The sequence below is a fragment of the Cinclus cinclus genome, chromosome 1, assembly GCF_963662255.1.
Source record: "Cinclus cinclus chromosome 1, bCinCin1.1, whole genome shotgun sequence".
NCBI lineage: Eukaryota > Metazoa > Chordata > Aves > Passeriformes > Cinclidae > Cinclus > Cinclus cinclus.
In genome coordinates this window covers 24,118,513-24,139,794 of record NC_085046.1, presented here as the reverse complement: position 1 = coordinate 24,139,794, position 21,282 = coordinate 24,118,513, and the positions used below count along the sequence as shown (strand labels likewise).

The 21,282-nt window shown below is 37.5% G+C and overlaps 1 protein-coding gene across 1 annotated transcript in view; it reads right to left on the bottom strand.

Annotated features, from left to right (window-relative positions):
- Positions 1-21,282, bottom strand: part of PPP1R9A (protein phosphatase 1 regulatory subunit 9A) — a 122,989-nt gene that overhangs the window by 25,528 nt on the left and 76,179 nt on the right. Inside the window, exons 5-6 of the mRNA XM_062495049.1 lie at positions 11,910-12,045; positions 3,567-3,722 (exon numbers count right to left, since the gene is read on the bottom strand). Coding sequence (XP_062351033.1) covers positions 3,567-3,722; positions 11,910-12,045 — 292 coding nt within the window. The remainder of the gene's footprint in view (positions 1-3,566; positions 3,723-11,909; positions 12,046-21,282) is intronic.

Genomic DNA, 21,282 nt, shown 5'->3' with positions numbered 1-21,282 from the left:
ATGAAATCAGGCACTGACTACAGCAGCTTGCAGAAACACAGGTAACCAACCCATGGATCACAGGGCTCCTGAGGAAGAGCCACAGGGGAGCAGGGCTACTGCTCCAGGATGGAGAGGTGCCGGTGCAGCTGGGAACAGGGCACTTGGAGCCCTGCAGCTGCTCAAATGGCAAGAAGCTGCCAGTGAAGCTACTGCACCTAGCAGGCCAGGAAGCTGAGAAGGACATATACCTTTTTATAAAATTAGAGGAAAAAAAGGAGATACTTTATCAGCATTTGCTAGAGGCTAATTGCAATTTTTGAGCTCAGTCATTCCAGCCTCTGATCTACAATTTTCAGAGACTGAGAACTGTTTTTCCTCCCCACTGCATTCCTGTTAATAGTGAAAAATGATTAAGGAACTACCTCAAAACATCATGGTGTTTATAAAATACCCAAACCTTTGCTTAGTTCTGCTGCACAGTTTTAGGACAAAACCAGGGGAATAATAGATGAGCTAGATTTTCCCCTTTTCAGACTTAATAATGACATTGAAAAGCCAAGACACAAAGCCTTATGCTACCTCCTGACAGTCCACTCCCATCTCTTCTAAAAGCCCACAAATCCATACGGAGCACTTAAAGAGATTATTATTATGTACAAATAAACTCCAAATTGTTGCATAAATGACAATCTGGTCAGGTACAGATGGTTTTTAACAGTTATTTTTTTGTGCTCTCTGTTATTAAGTTTAAAAAAATGAATACTGAGTACCCAGTCTGATCATTGAATCAGTAGATGGTACAGCAGATCCCACTGAGGCAGAAGAAAGAAGACACCTTTCTGCTTAACAAAAAAATGTGTAGCTGGATATGTACTTTTTATTAAAAAAAATAACTAATTATGCTTGTAGAATAGATGAGAAATACTAACACATTTCTAGGTTAGACTAAACAACAGGCAAGATCAACTATTTGGCAAGAAAATCTGGACTCCATAGCTAAAGTTTTTAAAGCAAGTTTACTAACAGGGGATCAGAAATCTTTATTCCATGTCCTATTTAATGCCAGGCAAATTCTTGGCAGATACTGTTTTATAATTTTTTTTACTTTTTTGGTTATTAAGTTAATATAAAGCTGTGAAGGCTTCACTTTAACATAGACATTTTGAGTAATTTCTGGCACATTTCCTACTCAAATATGTCTTGAAAATCTGATTAATTTTCTACAAAACAATAAAACTTGTTATAAAAGGTAACTTTCAGAGTGAAAATGGATTGAATTCATCAAGACTGCAAAAGGTAGAATGTGATGAAAGTCTAGCAAATGTTAAAATATCAGGAGTACACTGGGAAGGAAAGTATGCAGTAGAATCTAACAATCACCTTGACAATTTTTACATAATATCATTATATATTTTTTGCATAGAGTAATCATCCATTCTTGATATATTTCATTAAAACATGAAATAATGAATTCTTCCATAAATGTCCCTTCTCCCTACAGATCTTGTCTCTCTTGCATCATCACAGTTAAAATAAAGTTTCTTGGTCTTTCTCTCAAAGCAGTCAAGAAAAATCAGTCCTACTTTTCCTGCTTTGCAGCCAGGAAAACAAGACTTTCAGAAGTACAGTGATTTGCCCAGGAATGCCCATCTCTCTTCTGACTTTCATTCCAAAAGCAAGGCATTTTAAGTAAGAGTGCTCTCAGAGTATGGGAACAGATTTTTTGTTGCAAAGACTGAATTCAACTAATTAGGTCAAACTACTATGCTCAAAGATTATGTCCTACCCACTTGCTTAATACTTTTATTAATCTCTGGAGTAAGAACAAGAAAGAACAGTTATTCTTTAAATGTAATTCCAGAAAATACTGTGTGGGCTCGTGCAGTGTGACCATGAACAAGTCCTCTAGTGTTGAAAGAATTTAGGGCAAATACCAAGAAAAATACATGTACTCACTCAGCATCAGCCAACAAAACGCAGCTGTGTACTCTTAAAGACAATAAGTGAAACACAAGTATTGTGCTCATATCAGCAGTAATTGTGTGGGCTGCAGAAGAGTCCACTCTTAGGCAGGAGAAGCATTTCATGTTTTCTTCTTGGGCTCTCATCTACACTTACACTTGAGGATCCCAAAGTACCTTCACCTGGTCTCTAAAACTATTTTAAGGCCATAACAGAAGACAGGTCTGCAAATAACTTCAAATTGGTCTGGACAAGCTCGAGTATGGCAATAGCCTGAGTTTATGGAAACTCTTCAAGCACAGATTCAAAGGTAATTTATTCAAAGGTGAGTTTCTTGCCCATCACTGCATTTGTCTTTTCCACAGCCTTGGAAAACTTGCTGGCACACACAGAATGGTAGCATCTTCCCACTGCTTTGAGACTGTATTTTATATATGATGCAAATTATTAGAAAATGAAGTAAAATATTGTGCTAATTTGTGTAAAAGCCTGAAACTCAAACTATGGAGTGAGAAAATTATAATTTAAGTAATGTAAAGACAATTAATAACAGTGGGCACCCAATGGCTGTGAGGGCTATCAGCAGAAAAGGGAAAGACAGGTTGCTCATTGTTTGATTGCTTTCCACATATGACTCTCACTAGAGGGTAGTAACAATATACTTATACAAGATAAAATATCTGGTTTGAGTGAAGGCAAGAAGGTAAGTGGAGAAGAATAAAAACGGAGTCCTGGTATTAAAACTCCTATCTGAGCCCAGGTTCTGTTGCTTAAATCTCCTGTGAAGTTCTGACTTTCAACCCTTCAATCTTCCTGTGTTTAAAAAGAAAAAAATTTCTTTACTGCCATCACTCAGCCCATTAGTGTAAGCTTAAGTACATCCCTTGTTTCATATTTTTATTTGCATAAGAATTCAGGAAAGTTTAAAAAGAAGCCACATCAAATGTGCAGCCTAAACTACAGAAGAAATGTCCCTCTGTGCTTCAGTATGTGAAATTATATTAATTCAACGACCACAGTGAACATCACAGTACAGGTAGATGCTATATTCCCTAACCATAAACTTGGTATGGCTTTAGTAAAACCTTAGTAAAAAACCAACTTCAAGTATGGCTGCTTCCCCAGTAGAGCATCTTTCTAAGCACATGGCCAAACATATGACATGGCTGTACACTGATGAGCTACTGTGTAATGATACAGGATGAGTTTCACATGTCTCTCTTCACTGAAATTTAACATTTGTTGTATGGTTTTCCCTATCACCTTTTACTGGAATCTTACCAAATCAAACCAAACCAAACCAAACAAAAAACAAAACCAACCCCAAACCCCAGCCTGCACTTTGTCTGTGTTGCTGAGCAAACTAAGTGCTGAGGCAGAGTAACTTCTGTATTGAAAAGTTAATTTATAAATTACCCTCATCAATACAACAGTCACCTGAAAGCTGATGCCTAAATATCTCCAAAGGACAGTTCTACTTCTTCCAAGCAATTTTTTTGAGTAATTTCAAAGTACTAAGCATACAAAAAGCTAAAAACCACTCCAGTTTTCAAGAGAAAATAACAAAGCATTGAGATAGCTAAAAATTTGGTCCAGTGAGTATTTTCTGATACATAACTTACTTCTTTGAATTTGTGAGCAAGTTTGCTGGTGTCCACATCACTAGGGGAGAACATGTCATCATTTTCAGGAAGATCGAACACTTCAATAGCCATGTCACCTCCTGGAAGGACAGGTCCCATGTCTTCATCTTCTTCATCTGTAGCATATTCCCCTGTCTTAATTTTATAGCATTTAAGAAACTCCAGTTATCCTCTTATTATGCAGAGACAATTCAAAGAGCAATTAAGATACTGTGCAATCACAGCATTCGGCATACAGAAGCTATAACCTCAGTACTGATGAATTCTACCAGACAAAATGTAACTCCACAGCAGTATTTCAGTACATTAAGAGAGAAAACAGTGTCTTAAGCACTAATAACTCAGTTCTCAAGCACCGCTGGCTCTGTATTTTGATGCTTTCATCATTTTCCAAGTGATACCTCTTTTCCATTTGAAGAACTCTCCAAATTTATTTCAGTTTTTACAAGGAATCTTTAAAAAAAAAAAAAAGGCAGAATACAACCAAGAGTATCTTGATTAGTCATTAGTAAAGTCATCTGGATGAAGTTAATTCTCCAGTGATATTCCATGCTGAGTTTGAAAATTCATTGATTTGCTCTTTATAAACAAATTAATGATAGAAAAGTCACACCCATGAAGAAAGACAACAGTAGGAAAAAGAAACCGAGTGTCAGAGACAAGTTCAGACTCTGAAGCAGGAGTTTACTCAATTTTCACCCTGAAAAGCTGCTTTGAACTAGTTTTGAATATAAAATGTGGGTGTTTCTTGGGCTGGTAAACCATGAGATGCAAATGATTTGCCGACAAAACAAAATTTTGAAAAATCGTAAGCTGCAATCACTATCTCAAGAACAAACAAAATAAAACAAAACAATAATATTGAAAAGGAAAAGCTTGCAATACTGAACCCTGAGCTGCCTACTCAGTCTTCTGCACACATGTCTGTGCTCATCTCTCCCCATCCCTAAGGTGAATGGTACCACCTTGCTTCTGCAGGGCTCCCTCTGGAAGCTGGAATACAGTGTGTATGGATCACAAGCAGCCTGCTGGCTGTACAGATAGCTACGCAAACACATTCTAAAGCCAGCACTTCCCTCAGGACCACATCTGGATTTATACAGTTTGGGACTAAATAAATACATGGAAAAGGAAGGGCGGAGGGACCGGTGCAGTCTTTTTCATGTTTATACAGTAACACCACCAAAATTTTGACAAAACTATTCCACGTTTTTCTTCATGAGCTTTCAGTTCCTGAGATGAAACATACATTATTATCAGAAGTATATCCCCCATAGTGCTAAAATGGTTTATCAGTGTCATTTTTTGACCAAAAGACTTCTCCAAACAAGAGGTAAGAACTCAGATGTTTGAACAACAGTTCAAACCTCAGCTTCCCACCTTAATTCAGTTTCTCAAATGTTGTTTAGGCTTATGTGAATCTCTTTCAACTAAAAAGCAGTGCATGCAAGATGTTGACTCTAGGTGCACAGGCACAGACAGCACATAGAATGGTCTGGGTTAAAAGCAACCATTAAAGATAATGAGAAACCTACATTCTTCCTTTTTTAAGCACTGAAGTTCTGTAAAACAAAGCCAAAACACAAGAAAACATAAAATAGTTCTGTAAAATTTTATGGCATTGAAAGAGCTACTAAAAAGAAGGTAAGTCACCAACATGCACATCCATACTTTATAATACTCACTGTAAAACAAGGCACATTTTTTGGTGAGTTATTGCTGCCTCTATAAATACTAATATATTCTCCAATGAAATAAACGGTAACCATTTATTTTATATACTTCATAACAACTAAGCATATATACCTACGAATCTCAACAGTCTTCTATAAAGAAAGCTAACAGCTGGTTTTGCTTCTTCTTTGCTTATTTAAGAGAAGCAAAGGATACACAGTCCATCTTACAAGCAGTAAGCATTACAGCTAAACAGAATACCTGAAACTGTCATCCTGTATGTCTAGATCTCATGCTCACACAAAAAAAGTCATCTGTTAGACTACACTTGTAGCAACTTCTGTTTCTACTTTATTGGCCCTGCTGTGTGCAGTAGCTGTCTAAACTGAAAATTTGGCTACTAACTCTCCGGCTCTTTCCAGGAGCATGTAACACCACCTTCACACACCACTAGGGCAACCAGAAGCAGAAAGACTAGCTCTTAAAATCACACTGAGATTTCAGAGAAATTAAGTTTTGTGGGGAGAAAGAACTAACAGTCCATGTACTTTCCATTTTGCAGCCATTATCCCTGAAACATATAAGGTAATACACAACCTTAATTTCTGCATTAAAAAAATCCTGGCAGGTCCATCAGCAGTGGCAAGGAAATCTCTGAAGCATGCAAAGAGGAGGCAGAAACAGGATCATTAACCAGCAAAGTCATGCCTCACTTATGTAAAACAAAACAGATATGGTTCAGCTACATGTGCATTTTAAAGGAGTATTTTAATACAAAATCCCAATTACATTTACTAGTTTTGTCAAGGAATAAAACATATTAATTTAGTTAAAACTGATTTCTCCAAAGACTTAAGAAGTACTGAATGCAAAAAGAAAAATGAACACACATGAAGGAGTAAATTATTGGGGGAAAATTCAAGAGCAGACAATATTCTACTGGCCTCAGAAGCCAGTGTTTGAAGAGGAACATCAGGCAGCTAAAAATGAACACAAAGGAAAATCTTTCTTCAAATTGTACATAATGAGTGTCAATGAGCACAGTAATTTTTGTTTCAATTAATGAAAAAAAGCAGCTGTCAAAGCAATGCGCATCTCAAGTAAACAAGACACCAGGACAACAAGAACACATTACAGAACACAGAAATAAATGAAACTTTTGCTTTTGTCTTCAAAAGAAAGGGATTTCATTTTACAGTCATACGAAAAACAAATTAACAGATTCAAAAGAAACAATGTTTTCATTGAGGAAATATACATAATAAACTACATGAAACATACTGTCCCTGAAAAAAACTCTCTCTGCTGATTTTTGTACCACATGAAACTATCAGAAGGTATTTGTTCAGACACTGTGTCACTTAGCTAGAATGTGAAATTCACTATTTTAGAAGGAGCAGCAAGGCACGGAAAAAAGTCTGTATTACTTCAAATAACAAAGCCCCGTGAGGTAAGGAGTTGTAACTCCCTGAGGTTTCCTGCAATACATTTTGTTTCTTTAGCTGGCAACAGCAATAATGATTTTTACTCCAAGGAAAGGAAATTTTTTTCCTTAAGGCAAGGAAAACTTACATGCTCTTGAAGGGAAATCTCAGACTCTCCATTCTGTGTTGGTGAGCAGAATTCATCCACGTAAAAGCCCTGTTTCTCATTTCAGCAGCACCATGGGCTTAAGCTTGTCCCACCAAAAGCAGTAGCTTCTGGTATTAGCTATTCCATTTTGCTATATGCTATCACAGCTAATAGCATGAGATTATCAACATGAGCTGCAATTTTCCACTTCTAAAGGGAAAATGTGTTACTTGCATTGTTTAAGTGCCTGAACAGTAAATTTCTGAAATGTGCCTAACACTCCCAACCAAAAATGAGCTGCAGCACCACCCAGGATAATGTAGACAGACCTTCCCCAAATCATCATAACAAAGGCTGCACCAAGCTACACCTTTTGTTCCTGCTGAAACTCTCCCACAATCAGGGAACACTATTTGAAGAACTATTAAAATAACTCAAGCCCTTCTCTTAATTTTATTTTTTCTCTGATGGTTAATATTTAATTCTTTCAAAGGAGAGAATAAAAACATAATGGTATACTATTGATTATTGCTCTTACAGGAGTGCATCATATTAATGATGTTGGAAAAAAAAGTACTCTCTGAAATATTTGGTTTAGCAAATGCACTCTTTGGGCGTTAGACATTCAAGTACGTTGCCACTTTCCTTTTGCGTGTGTCAGAATTTTCTCCAATGGTTCTAAATGTTGCTTTGCTCTCAGCATGTCCTAATGAATGAGAATTTAAAAAATATTCACTTTAGTATTAGTGATATTAAAACAGATTAAAACATCACTTGCATTAAGCTACTTTTCTGTGGCCACAGAGTGAACAGAATCCTGAAATATATTATTCATTTCACATTTTCATCACCCCACGCAGCCACTTGGGGAACAGGTCATCTGCTTAATGTGGTTTTTGTCATTTGCTGTAGAACATGAAGAAGATAATAGCAATTTCAAATCAAAATTCCAAGAAATGCCAGAATTTGACTCGTGCGCAGAACACTATGTTAACACAGGGAATTCAAAAGGTTTCAGTCAAGGATACAGATTCAGGTCATACTTAGCACACTAAGTAGGAGATACAAAGACAGTGCCTACTTCAAAGCCTAAGAGTTTCATTTTCTGACAGAATGCTACAAATTAAAAGAGTGTAGGATTTTAGGAAGCTAGACAAACTGATGATGAGCTAACTCTGCAGCAGGCTATCTCGAGGCAACTCCCAGCTTTACTGTGATTAGCACAAACTCACTAGGAAACACTAGGGCTGCAATTGTACGTAACACCTGAGAAATAGCTGATACTACTGGCTCAAGTGCTTGGCTTATGGGAGCTTAACAACAAATTGTGAGCAGATGCACACTTATCCTGATAGTCTTTGCATAGACTCCACTGTGAACATACATTTTCTTTTAATGCTCATCAGTTCTGCACAAGGGTTTTATATTTCCATGCAAAAACTTAAATGAAGGAGCATCTGAAAGCATCCTGCAACCGTGTGATGGCCTGCAATTCATGGTAATAGCAGATTATAAAATGCAGAGATGAAGGGCATTTATATAGTAAATTATGAGTTTTCAGTATTACTTACAGAGTAAATTATATATGTTTTAGAAACACTATGTATTAGTGTAACTCTTCCCCAACAAACAGCTGTCAGGCAACATTCCTGCAAGGCAATGGAATGAGAAGGTAGTACACAAATATTGCATCTCTAAATTTAGTATCTAACTCAAGTTCACTGCCCACTAGCTGGCAAAAATCAAAACTGCCTCAGAATACTGCTTTTTAAAAGAACTTGGATCCTTCTAAAATACCTACATACTCCTTGGGCTATGAAGACTGTCAGGAGTTTCAAAACAGAGGAAATCCAGCCAACTGGTGACACAGCAAGATAAAGCACCAGAACTCACACATGTCTGGCATGCATTCTCTTCCTGTGATTTAACCAGCTCTAACAAACACAAGTCGTGCGCCATGACTCCAGGACTCCAACAAGATCACTGACTTCCTGCTCTGGAAAACTTAAAATGTTATTGCTGTCCTTGTGGTAAAGCCTCTGAGCCTCAGAATTTGGCAGTCTCAAGATCATTCTCTTGTTTATCTCTGCAGCAACCTGGAGATCCATGTCACCATATTTTAAATGGTGTAAGAAAATGAACAGAATGGCTTGACAGCTCTGAGACTGAGCATAATTCTGTGCTGCCTCAATGCCAAACTCCTTACATTGGCAATCCAAATACTCCTGAACTCCATGCTGCCAGAGTCACTGATCCTTTGATAAAACAGACTCAAAAGGGTAGTAATGGTTTTTGTACACTTGTAGATGTTCTTTCAGCCAGTGCAAACTGAGATTTTCTTGCCCAAAAGGCACTCTGCTTACCACAGCCAAAAAAATGCAGGGCTGGTGGTGGTGTGTGGCAGCAACATAAACCCAGCCAGACTAGTCCACACAGAGCAAGGCAAGCTCAAAGTAATGCTCGTGTTTGACAGAAAATGGAGCAGAAGTGCTTCTGGTGACCAAAACTGTCTTTGAAGTGTAGCTAATGTGCACTAGATCATAGTTTACATTGTGTCAGTTGTCTGGGAATGGCGCGAGTTATGTGAGTAGACCTGGATGGCATAGCCAGGTGACCAAAAAAATTGTAATGTTCAGGATTACTGTTCAATAAAATCTATTTGTGTTAAGTCTCTTAATTAAGAAAGGGAACATGCTACACTGCATACCTTAGTAACTAAACTCCAGAATTTATTCTGAAAATGTTTACCGTCCATGCCCCAAATATATATATATATCATCAAGTAGGAAATGGGTATGACCTTCAAAGATCCCAATGTAGTTTTAAGAACTCCATTTGTTCTCAGACCTAATTTCTTCTCCTTCCAAAAGATGTAATTGATGAGATCACCTGGATCTCCCCTGGAGATCTTTTGCTTTCTTCCTCCTTTCCTCATATGCTACAAAAACTCCTCTGCACTCCAAAGGCCATTGCCAAAAATCATGTCATAGTCACAAAGATAGTCACCATCCTCAGTGCTAGAATAAGAAAAGACACCTTTAACTCTGGTAATTATGGAAAAATCTGGCGAAAACTTGTCCAATTTCATTTTTTCTTTATTATCCAAAGGCACTACCAACAGAAAATACTTTGTGAATTTAATATATTTTGTGAAAAATTTATGCGGTGAACAGAACTTAAGAGTGTGCAACCACCAAATTACTAGAACAAGACACATCACAAAAAGTACCAGATACCTACTCATACCTACTCATTCCTGTCCTCTTTCAGTACTGCAAGTGAGAAACACTTGCATGGCCATCAGTGTGACAGTGTGACCATCAGCACCTTCACAACAATCCCTACTGAAGGCTGAAGTACTAGCAGGATCAGTATTGATCAATATGGATTTAACAACATTTTCTTTATTGCCAGATCTTGAGCAACGCCACCTGCGTGGTGCGTGAAGGTAAGAAACACAAACATTTGAGATTTTTTTGCAGATGGATATATCCCATAGATAAAAGGTGTAATGCATCAATCACACGCAGGTCAGCCACACACCCCTCTACATGGAAGTAAGCAGTGAGAAAGATTTGATCATCAGGCATTTAGGACAGACCTCTCTTGCCTACATGAAAGAGATCAGACTATGCTCACCACAAATGGTACTGAAGGTCTCTGAACCCTGACATCTACAGCACCCTATGATGAGTTGCGAGAAGTCTCTTTTCCCAAAGGCTAGATGCTCCATTTTGTTTCTGAAGAACTTTCAAGAGAGTTCCTTCAAGAAACGTATCTTGAATTTAACTCTAGACTAAAGAGAAGTTAGAAGACTTGCATGTTCCTGTAGTTTCAGAAGGGAAGAGAGAGGATATGGATTTTTCTATCCTTCTCCTATGGTCTCCCACAGGCACCCCCTACATACGCATGTATCTACAGCTCTTATATGAGTTACGTATGTCCCTGTGACAGGATTCATTCTAAGTATTAAAATACTTTTATTCTTAATATCAGTGGAAAATACAGTAAGTGAAAGCATTACTGGGGCTAGACGGGATTTTTACTTAGTCTGTTGGGACACTTCTGATTGTTCTGATATATTGCTATTTTAACAGCATATTTCAAAATCTGAGTATATCCTGATTTTGTGTCAAGACTATTTTTTTTCTAAAAAGAAAAAAATAACCTGAAATAAATGCATATCATTAATTCTCTATCTCCCCTGGTCTACTGTTCCCTTACCCAAAAAACCGCAAAAAACTGGCCAAGGATGAAAACACACTAATACATGGAGTCTAGCATTTCAAATAATATTACTCAAGATGATGTGAAATGATGACAGAATGCTTATGGAAGCAGTTTGTTACAAAACCCAGCAGCTAAATTAGGGAGTAACACAGCAGTAGTCTCTAAAAAAGCTCTCAAAGTAATCTTTCCAAGTATCTTGGTATTCAGGCATACTAGGAATTCTCTAAGAATGGAAATAAAATTATGGCAATTTTTCTGCACAGTGTTGTTACTTCCAAAACCTTTATATTGGGACATCAGACACTAATTGTAAGCATGAATACTTCAGACAAGGTAGTCTAATTCTCTATCCTGAGGAATATCTGTTCACATAGAAACAAAATCATAGCATGTGGAAGGAGGGGTCTCACCCAGAATTTCAGAAAACATTCTGACTTAAGAATATAAATTCTTCTGAGAAAAAAAAACCAAACAAAAAACAATTTCCTCAACCCCTCTAAAAATTAGAAGGCAACTTTTACAAGTTTTCACAAAACTTACACATTTCAGTGCAAAACCAAACAAACAAAGGTATATGCTTTCAAGGAAGAGGAATGCTTACAGAAGCATCAACCTAGATATTTGCTCTTCTGGAGCAAAACAAATACTTTAAATCCATGATGAAAAGTGTTTCTATAAATTTTTTCTTCAATTAAGAGTCACCATCAAAATCTGTAAAAATCACCAGCAAGGGTAATGGAAAGGTCTAAAAGTTGACTTCTGAGTGGTAGGTAGAAAGAAGGAATTAGGAAGAGAAAACAGAACATTAAAAAACACCAAATAGTGAAACACTGGACAGTCTGTTACCTCATCATCATCTGCATCATACTGTGCATAATGCTGCTCCAGCAGCTCTCTCTGGCGTCGTTCTTGCTCTAGAGTTTGGCTAATCAGCTGCGCAACCTCACTCACTTGTCCCGGTTTTTCTCGTCCAATTACAAACCTATACAAAACATTAGTGAAAAAATATTACTCCTACTGTTTACCAAAGTCCTCGGGTTTTAGCCATTTCTAGTATAGTGGGCAGCCTTTTTCTCCAAAGATGTATAGTTTTGATTGTTTCAAACGTGTTCTGTAGGTGACATTTGTCACAAGGGCACTGTGTGCAGGAGTGGCGGTGATCAGACCATGACAGGTCTCGCCACATGACAGGAGGGGCAAAATGGAGGGGACCATTACAAAACTCCACTCCAAGTTTCAGTAAAGTATAATAATTTCCATTCCCTTTAGAGACATGTATTATCCAGAAGGCTACAGAAGACCAGACTGTTATGGATGCACAGTAAGAGCACAGGCACACTTATGGAAGCTTATAGAGACAGGAGCACATATCAGAGTGCATCCGAATTCCTTCCCATCCTTAGAAGTTATCTTCCATTTCTGAGCTTTTGTATTTGTCTTCCTCCAGTCTAGAAAACAGAATCTATTTCCACATTTTAAAACCTGTCAGATGCTATTTCCTTAATTTTAAGCTGCATTTAAATCTGTCTTTTACTTAATGAACTTCTGTTGCTAAGGAACATTTTCTCCACTGTTAGCTACTGTGGAACACTGGGCGCACACTTCCTTAGCTTAACAAAACACAAGGGAAGTGCCTCTTTCTTGGTTGAGACTTACAAGAATGCTTCTCAGTCTTGCTTTCAGCAACTAGAACTCAGAATTGGTTTGGATTGTAATCCCTTTTTTTTTTTTTCCAGCACAGTAGCATAACAGTATTAGATACGATGCTATCTCCAGAATTAATCATAAACACCCATTACATAGTACAAATACACTGTGAACTACTGAACAAAAGCACAATTTAAAGAAGTCAAGCTGAAGAATTATTTTCTTAGAAGGCTAGAAAAATAATTAGGTAATTACAGATGAAAGAAGTATTATATAGAGCTGAAAAGCACAGAAAGGTGACACTGAGATACTGGATATAGTAAATTATTTGTTTCTACAACATTTAGCTCAAATGATGAATTTAATTTATTATTTGAATGAAAGGTAGAAATGTGCATTATATCTCATGTATAAAAATTCTTTTCATTAGTACTGTCTATCACTGTAAAAATCCCTTGGGATTTGTCATCCATGTATAAGCCAACTTCCCAACAGTGGATGACCCTGGGTCCATTTCCTATGACAAATAATTTTTCAAGATTCTATGAAATCAGGCACTACAAAAAGGACTGCAATTTGGAGTTTATTTCAACATCATCAAAACATCCAAGCTACTAATCACTTCCAAAAGGATAAGAAAGGTGAGAATGAGTGACTCCATTTGAAATAATGACACAATGCGCTCTGAAAATAATTTGCAAGAAAGTGTCTTAGCTTAAAAATATCAATAGCAAAATACAGCAAAATCTAGAAGAGAATCAAGGCAGTAACATCAAGATTTTAATCCTGATCAAAACAGATCTCAGTCTGGAACTCATATCCCACTATTGCAAAATAAGACATTAGTTTTCAGTAATGATAAAGACCTTGGGCTGAAAGAAAAAGAATGTTTCTTCATGGCCCGCACACTTCATCTCTTCTGCATACTGACTCACAGAAAGATCCTGTTTCCTCTAAATTTTGATTTTAGAGCCAAGTATTACAAAGACTAAACCAGTCATATTTTCAGACTCAGCTGGGAGGAACAATGAACTTTTGAAATTACTAAAGGAAGAAAGAAGGATTTAACTCATATCTGCTACTTTTTTGTCTCCTTTAAAGGAAAAACAAATTGAAAGTAAATATGGGAAAAAAAATCTATTTTAAAAAAACATTTTAAGCAAAAACATGCATGAGTATATTACTTACACACTATAAAGAGAGTACCACATTTGTGAACATGTGAGGGAGATCCTCAATGTGTAAAGTTATGAGACCACAAAAAGTGATGCAATTATTGGATTCCCTCTGGCCCTCTGCCTAGTAATTCACCTTCCTTGAAAAATACAAGACTCAAAATATTTCATACAATCATCTTTTTGCACTGAAAACTTAGAATAGACAACATATAATGCATCCAAAGCCTGGTAATTCCTGATAATTTAGAAGTGTTTTTTGACACATTAGACTGTAATGCAGTAATATTTTCACACAGACAAACAATATCAGGTAGGATGCAAAATTATGAAGCCTCATTAATTGAACTTTTCTTCTCATGCCAAAGTCACTTACAGTTCACAGTGATGTGATTTTCAAGGCTTGAATCACATGTAAAAATGAAATTACTCAGTGATACCTGAAGCTGTTAGATCACATACAAATAAAAGCCTCTAAGTAATGTCAAAGTTTAAAGCAAATGTTTTCCAAAATAGATATATACTAGTAATGTTCTATCTTCCTAAAATTTACTGCTTGTGAGACATATTCAAAATGTCTGAAAATAATGTTTAGAAGCATTCAATCTGCAACTGATGTCAGTTTTAGACACAGAATTTGTAAATTTGTAAAATAAAATACTGTATTCCCAGCAATTACAGCTTTTACAAACTAAACCAAATTTTTTGTCATTTTACACTCCATAATCTTAAGAATACCATGCACATAATTATACTTAACTGGCAATTGAGATAAACCATAATTTATAAAGTTACATTTTAAAGAAAGAGCTGAATAAAAATAACTTGGAAAACCATAAAGCAAGGACAGTTATTAAAACTCTAAGCATGAATTAGATATTTATTCTCAGAATATCTTTAAATACAAGAACTATCATAATCTGAAGTGTTTAAATATGAAGAAGAGACATAAGGCTATGATTCGTTGATCAGAAACTCAGTCATGGAACTATAATACACACATTTCAACAAAGGGGCAAATTATATATTTCAAATCACTTTGGCTCAACAAAATCAATCACATGCATTTCACACTTTATTAATTAGTCTCAAGAACTAGAAGTATTATAAGAAAGAACGATACATTCTGTTAGCAGTAATATATTTGAGAAGCTGGTCATGTTTTTTGATATGAGACAAATGGGCATTTTTATAGCCTTTAACCACATCACAATAATATTCACCTGGTTTATTAAATCCAGCAAATGCAAAATAAACCCCAGCAAATCTGTGATACAGCCATCACTATAGCCATGTACTAAAACTCAGGGCATTACTGATTTTTTCTGAAGTCTGCAAAAAAGAAGGAAGGAGAAGGAGAGAGGCAGGGCATGAACTGCCCTTGATACTCAAGTGTTACATGCAATTTAGCTAAATTACCAGCTGTGAAATATCCTCTGTGGTTGTGGTTAAAATGAACAGGAGGGATGGAGCTAGAAATATAATTAATATTTGACTCTATAATGGATTTTAGAGTATCTAAAAGAATTATGTATCTTGAGAAATTGAAAATTAACTACAGTAGTGGTGGCTAAGAAAAGCATTCTACTGAAATTGGCAGTAACTCCTACATCTCCTGAAATCCATGATTTAAATATTTTACAGCACACTCGATACATAGCCTTCTGCATATGTCCAGCTTTTATTAAAAGAGAATCTGCAGACCTGTGCTTCTTGAGATAACTTAATGATTTTTTATCAACTATGGAAACTAGAAATATTATTATAAAAATTGATTAAATTAGAAAATATATGTCCATTTAGAAAATAACTGGTACTAAAAAAATTGCAAAGGCACCAAATCTGTGATGAGAAACTGAAGTTCTGCAGCACATAGTTTTAGTGAAATGAGTTAATATTTTCTCCTGAAAATACTTTAGGAATCGTGTGCTCAGTTAAAAATACATTAGCATGGTTTCCTTAAATCCAACAAAAATTCAGTAAGAATACAGCAAACACATTCTAAGAAAGAATGTGGGGTTTGCTGCAACAGTATTCAAAATCTTTTTCTCCTAACCTTTCCTAGAATATAGTTTGGTCCATAAAAATGTACAGTAAAATTCATTCAGGGAGTTTTCCCTGGAACTGTTTAAGGCCAGTGTGGATGAGGCTTTGAGTAACCTACTCTAGTGGAAGGTGTCCCTGACAACAGCAGAGGGGTTGGAACTAAATGATCTTTAAGGTCCCTGCCAATTCAAACCATTCTTTGATTTTTCAACTAGTTTTCCTCTGAGCTTTAAAGTCTGAAGCTGCTTCAGTTACCATTTATCTCATTTATTTCAAGATGTCTTCAATTACCTACTCTGCTGCTTCCATTAGGTTAACAGCCACATAATTAATCCAAAGTGCTAAAAGCTGTGTGAAACCTGTTAAGAAAGAAGTTTTATTTAGTCATAGCAGCACAAATTTTTTGAATTTGTGTGGTTTTAATGAACAAGATCAACCTCTCCCAAACAGCACTCCCAAATGCAGAAGTCACTGACTGCACATAAGGAATTCACAACCTACTGAGCTTCCATTACGCTTCTTGAGATGAAATTATCTGAAACTCATAAACACTCTTTGAATAATTTCAGTTGGAAGGAAACCAGTCCAACCTAAGCCCCTGACTTGAAAAGATGGCCAACTTTGTCATGGCCTTAATCAGAACTATCCTTGCTGCACCTTCTGTTCATTGCCTGTTATTTTGCCCCTTTGTGCCTAGAGTATGAAGAATCTGGGTTTATCCATTCTACCTCATGGAAGGGAGTTGAGACAGCAAGAAGATGCCTGACATCTCATTCATTTTCTTTCTTTCCACCTCTTCCCAGGATGCTGCCTGCACATCTTCTCTCTAGCTCACAGTGCTGCAAAGGGATACTGCTCCAGATGCCAGACTTAACATCATCCCTTGCTGCATAAGGTTTCTGCTAGCCCATTCCTGCTGGCTGTTGAAGATCCTGTGATTGCAGCCCTGTGTTACCCTATATACCTCATGTGCAAGCTTATGTCAGTAAATCCACCAGCCTGCCCCTGCATCAGAGACAGGCATGTGCACAGCAATCTTTAAAGCCACTAGCTGCAACCAAGAGGACTGGTAGAGGGAAATAAAATATGTTTGCCTGGAGATAAGTGACCCAAAACTTAATAAACAGGTGAAAAACTGCTTGGAGATCAGCACCCAAAGTAACATAATGAGGTGACGACCATCAGTGAATGAAAATGGCAACGACTGAGTGAAATTATTTAAGGTCACATAAGAAACATCTAAGAGGGCAATCTGTGAAATTGCATCTAGTAATTGTATCTAGTGCAGGATGCTGGCTATGTGAAGCCAGTAGAGATAAGCAGATTTTGAGAAGAGCCTCCAAGCACCCTGGAGATAGAGCTGCCAGTAAAATGAAATGTTGTGCAGAAGTTCTGCAGCCTCTATCCTTGTCCCCAGACCCGGGATGAAGTAAAGTACCCTGAATTTAAAGACAGACAGCAGGACTTCAGCTTACCACTTTGGTTGGAAGGGATCATGCAGGAACACCTTCCACTAAATCAGGTTGCTCAAGGTCCCCTACTCAACCCAGCCTTGAACAGTTCCAGGGATGAGGCATCCACAAATTTTCTGATAAAAATTTGTTCCAGTTCCTCAGTACCCCTTCTGTTCCCTTCTGCACTACTTTCTCCTGCTCTGGTGCCTCACTACCCTGTGAGTAAAGAACTTTCTAATCTCTAACACAAATCTCTCCTCTTTTAGTTTAAAACCACTCCTCCTTTCCTATCTGTGTAAAAAGTCACTCTACATCTTTTTTAAAAGCCCCCTTTCATTACTGGAAGGTACTATAAAGTCTCCTCAGAGTCTTTGCTTCTCTAGGCAGAACAATTCCAGCACTCAACCTGTCTCCAGGAGAGGTGCTCCAGCTCTCTTACCAACTCTCTGGCCTCCCCTGGACCCAAAGTGACAAGTCCATGTCTTTCCTGTGCTGAGGACCCCAGAGCTGGATGCAGCAGTGCAGGTGGAGTGTCTCAAGGCAGAGAGGAGAGGCAGAATCACCTCCCTCACCCTGATGACCATCCCTCTCTTGGTGCTGACCCAGAATGTGGTTGGGCAAACTGTGGTATTAGTGGAACTGGTGGACAAGCAGCAAAATCACAGATCAAGCACCAGAAAATCCTCAGCAGTCTCTCCAGATCATCTTGGATAGAAGCTCCTGATAAACTATGCTACTATCAACACTAAATGGATATTGAGTCAGACAATTAGGATGTCATGTAAAAAACCCACACAATAGTATCAATGCACTTAGATTAATTATTTCTCCAGAAATCAATTCTAGTCTAGGTCCTCACTGACACATTAGCTTTACTCAAGAGTACTTCAAAATTAGCCAAGGGATTCAATATTTTGGCACCTCTCCAGATTCTGGTCCTTACATTGCTCTGCTCTTCTGAGAGTGCATGTTAAGAATCAATTCCATCTCTTTCCAGACAGCCTGATAGTATTCCAACACAATCCTTGATTAAAAGGTTTCCTTGAATACAGGGTGATAATTTAATCAGCATTTGCTATAGCACCACACAATTTGTATGGGAATGGCCACTTCAAATAAACACATTTGTAAAACTGTGCTTTAACATACCTGAATGCAGTCACCTCTGGTCAGAAGGTACAAGTGCTAGCAGGCCATTATTTCTGAAAAAACAGATTGCTTTTAGAGGTGAGATCTGTCTTCCCTCACCCTTTCCGGCATCCACAGGGAAGAAATCCAGGAAGAAAATACACACAGGTCACAAGTAAGCCTCTGAGTTCAGACCAGGTCCTTAATCTGGATGATTGCATGACCCAGATTCTAGGCAAGGTTGAATCCTCACAGCACAGTCCAGCTAAATGCTCCTACAGCACCATCCCTATAGTTTGGTGAATTATCCTGCAAGGACGAACAGCAGGTATTTCTGTCTAACTGTCACAGTGTTGTATCCCATTAATCAAGGTGCACCAAAACTGAGTAGGATCTTCCACAAAATAGTATCTTGGATGAAGGGAAAAAAACAATTAGCTAAATAAACATATATTATGGTATTTCAGTTGCAGGGTTAGCAGTTTATGTCCATACCACCAAGGTGAGGATGAACTTATTCAAAACCCGTCAAGCTGTTTCTTTTTCCAGGAAAAGAAAAGCTGCTCCTAATGAAATACAGCTCCACTAAACCTAACTCATTCATATTATACTTACTTTTAAGAGCCATGCTCCAATACTTCAAAAAGTAATTTATAATCCAGACGAAATATTTAAATGAAGATTTCTCCATATATTTCACACTCAAACATATAATATCCTGTCCAAATGTGCAAATATTTTAAGAAAAAAAATGGCCACAAAAACTAGCAAGAACTCAGGACACAGAGGCTATGTTTATACCAGTAAATTACACAGTGCCAGGGAATGCTTCCAAGTACTAGCAACTGGTCATCATAATTAAATCATGTTGCATCACTGAAATGGTTTTGGAAACAGTTTGACCCAACTTAACTAACATTCTACTAAAGAACACTCAAACACAGTCCAGGAGTTATCAAAGGCTAGGAGTCAGCTTGGATGTTTCCAATGGATAATTTGGATATGGCCACCCTGCTCAGAAAGGTACAACTCTTTAAGGGTAGGAGCACTGACCACTTTGGTGCCAGCTGGCCTCAGCACAAAGAACAGTCCAAGGCACAGCTTGTGTACTACACAGGCACAGCCAAGGAATACAAACCAGCTGAGCAGTGATGAATGCAGTCTTACCTCACCCATGCTAAGGTGTCAGAGGACTTGAGTAATTTTTCATGTTCAGCACACTACTCCTGGTAGACTTACAGGATGATTACCAGTGCTTGTAGGAGTACTTTGCAGAAACCAGAAAGAAAACATATTATGGGATCTTTAGTATAGCCACAGTGGATTAAACGGGAGAAATGTACAATACTTTGGCACACACAGCACCACATATATAGTTTCTGTGGGATCCACAATTCAGGTTTATCTAAGAAGCAGAAAGTGCACCAAGCACACGTGGCTTCTGAAGCAGCCCAGCATGAAGTCCCAGTTCCCTTTTTATCTCCTCAGCTCTGGCACTTGGTTCAAGGAAAAAGAAATAGACAAGGAAAGGAAGAACAAAACCACAACCTCCAGCCAGAAAACAGATAATATAACTCAGGTCTCTGAAGCAGACATGGAGTGTGTTATCTTTTGGTTTGGGTCCTGTCTCATTACTCAGTAATTAGCAGTCCTGCCTTCACCACAATGTGGATCTGCACTACGGAGAATGCCTGCAAATTTTAAAGGATCCTGATGCTTCACAGGGTAAGAGCATAGGCAGACAAAGTCAGAAGGAGCAAAATGAAATCTGCAGGCATACACAGTGGGATAAGATTACTACCTAGACAAAGGAGTCACAACAAAGGCACACTGTACAGTGTCACTGTCAACAACAGCATTCCCATTGGAGCATACTGCTGCTGGCTAGGTCCTGACGCAGACTTCATCTGTCCCCTACAGTCTTAGTTATTGCAAAGACATGACTGTATAAACTGCCTTTCCAGATGCTGTGGTGGCAAACAAAACTAACAGCAGGCATGCAAATTGTATTTTTGGGAAAAATTCAGCTCAAGATGGGGTGAGGAATTAGCTGAGGAAGGAATAAATGACATTTCAAGTTGATGTTAATGAACAATCAATTATTTTTACTTTTCACCCTTTAATCACTCCTTGTATAAGAGCTAGATAAAAGTAAAAATTTGTATGAAAGATTGCATTTTCAGTTTAGTATGAGATAAAAAAAATAGGCTGTGAACCAACTGGGAGTTGAGTCAGAACCCTGCTTTGAATTAAAACTTTCCAGATAAGAAAAAGTGAAAAATGGCAATAAATTATTCTTTATTGGAACAGACAGTAGTTAATAGTGAAAAGCCAGAGGGCTGCATAGTTGCACTGCTGTTGTTAGACCACACTCTTTAATGATCTAGAAGATTAATTAGACACAGCAAAATTTCAAAATTATTTAAGATGGAAAGACTTTGATGCATTTTAACAGAACTTAAATGAAAAAAAAGCAGGTAAACTCATTGGCAGCTAGAATTAAAACAATTAATAACTTTCACAGTGGTTCAAGCCATGATAAACCAAACAGGTTTTGCACAGGTTCTGCATGGTTCCCTAAAAAAAGTCAGGAATTGACTCAGAAAGCACTATGGGAGCATCTGCTCAGTGCCTAGCAACACTTTGGAAAGCTGAGAAAATGTTTAGTCACATTCATACAACAGGATACGGAAGGAGGACACAGAATTTAAAATTTGCCTCTCCAGTAAAACACTGAATTTGGTTAACTTCCTTAAAAGAAACCTTTCA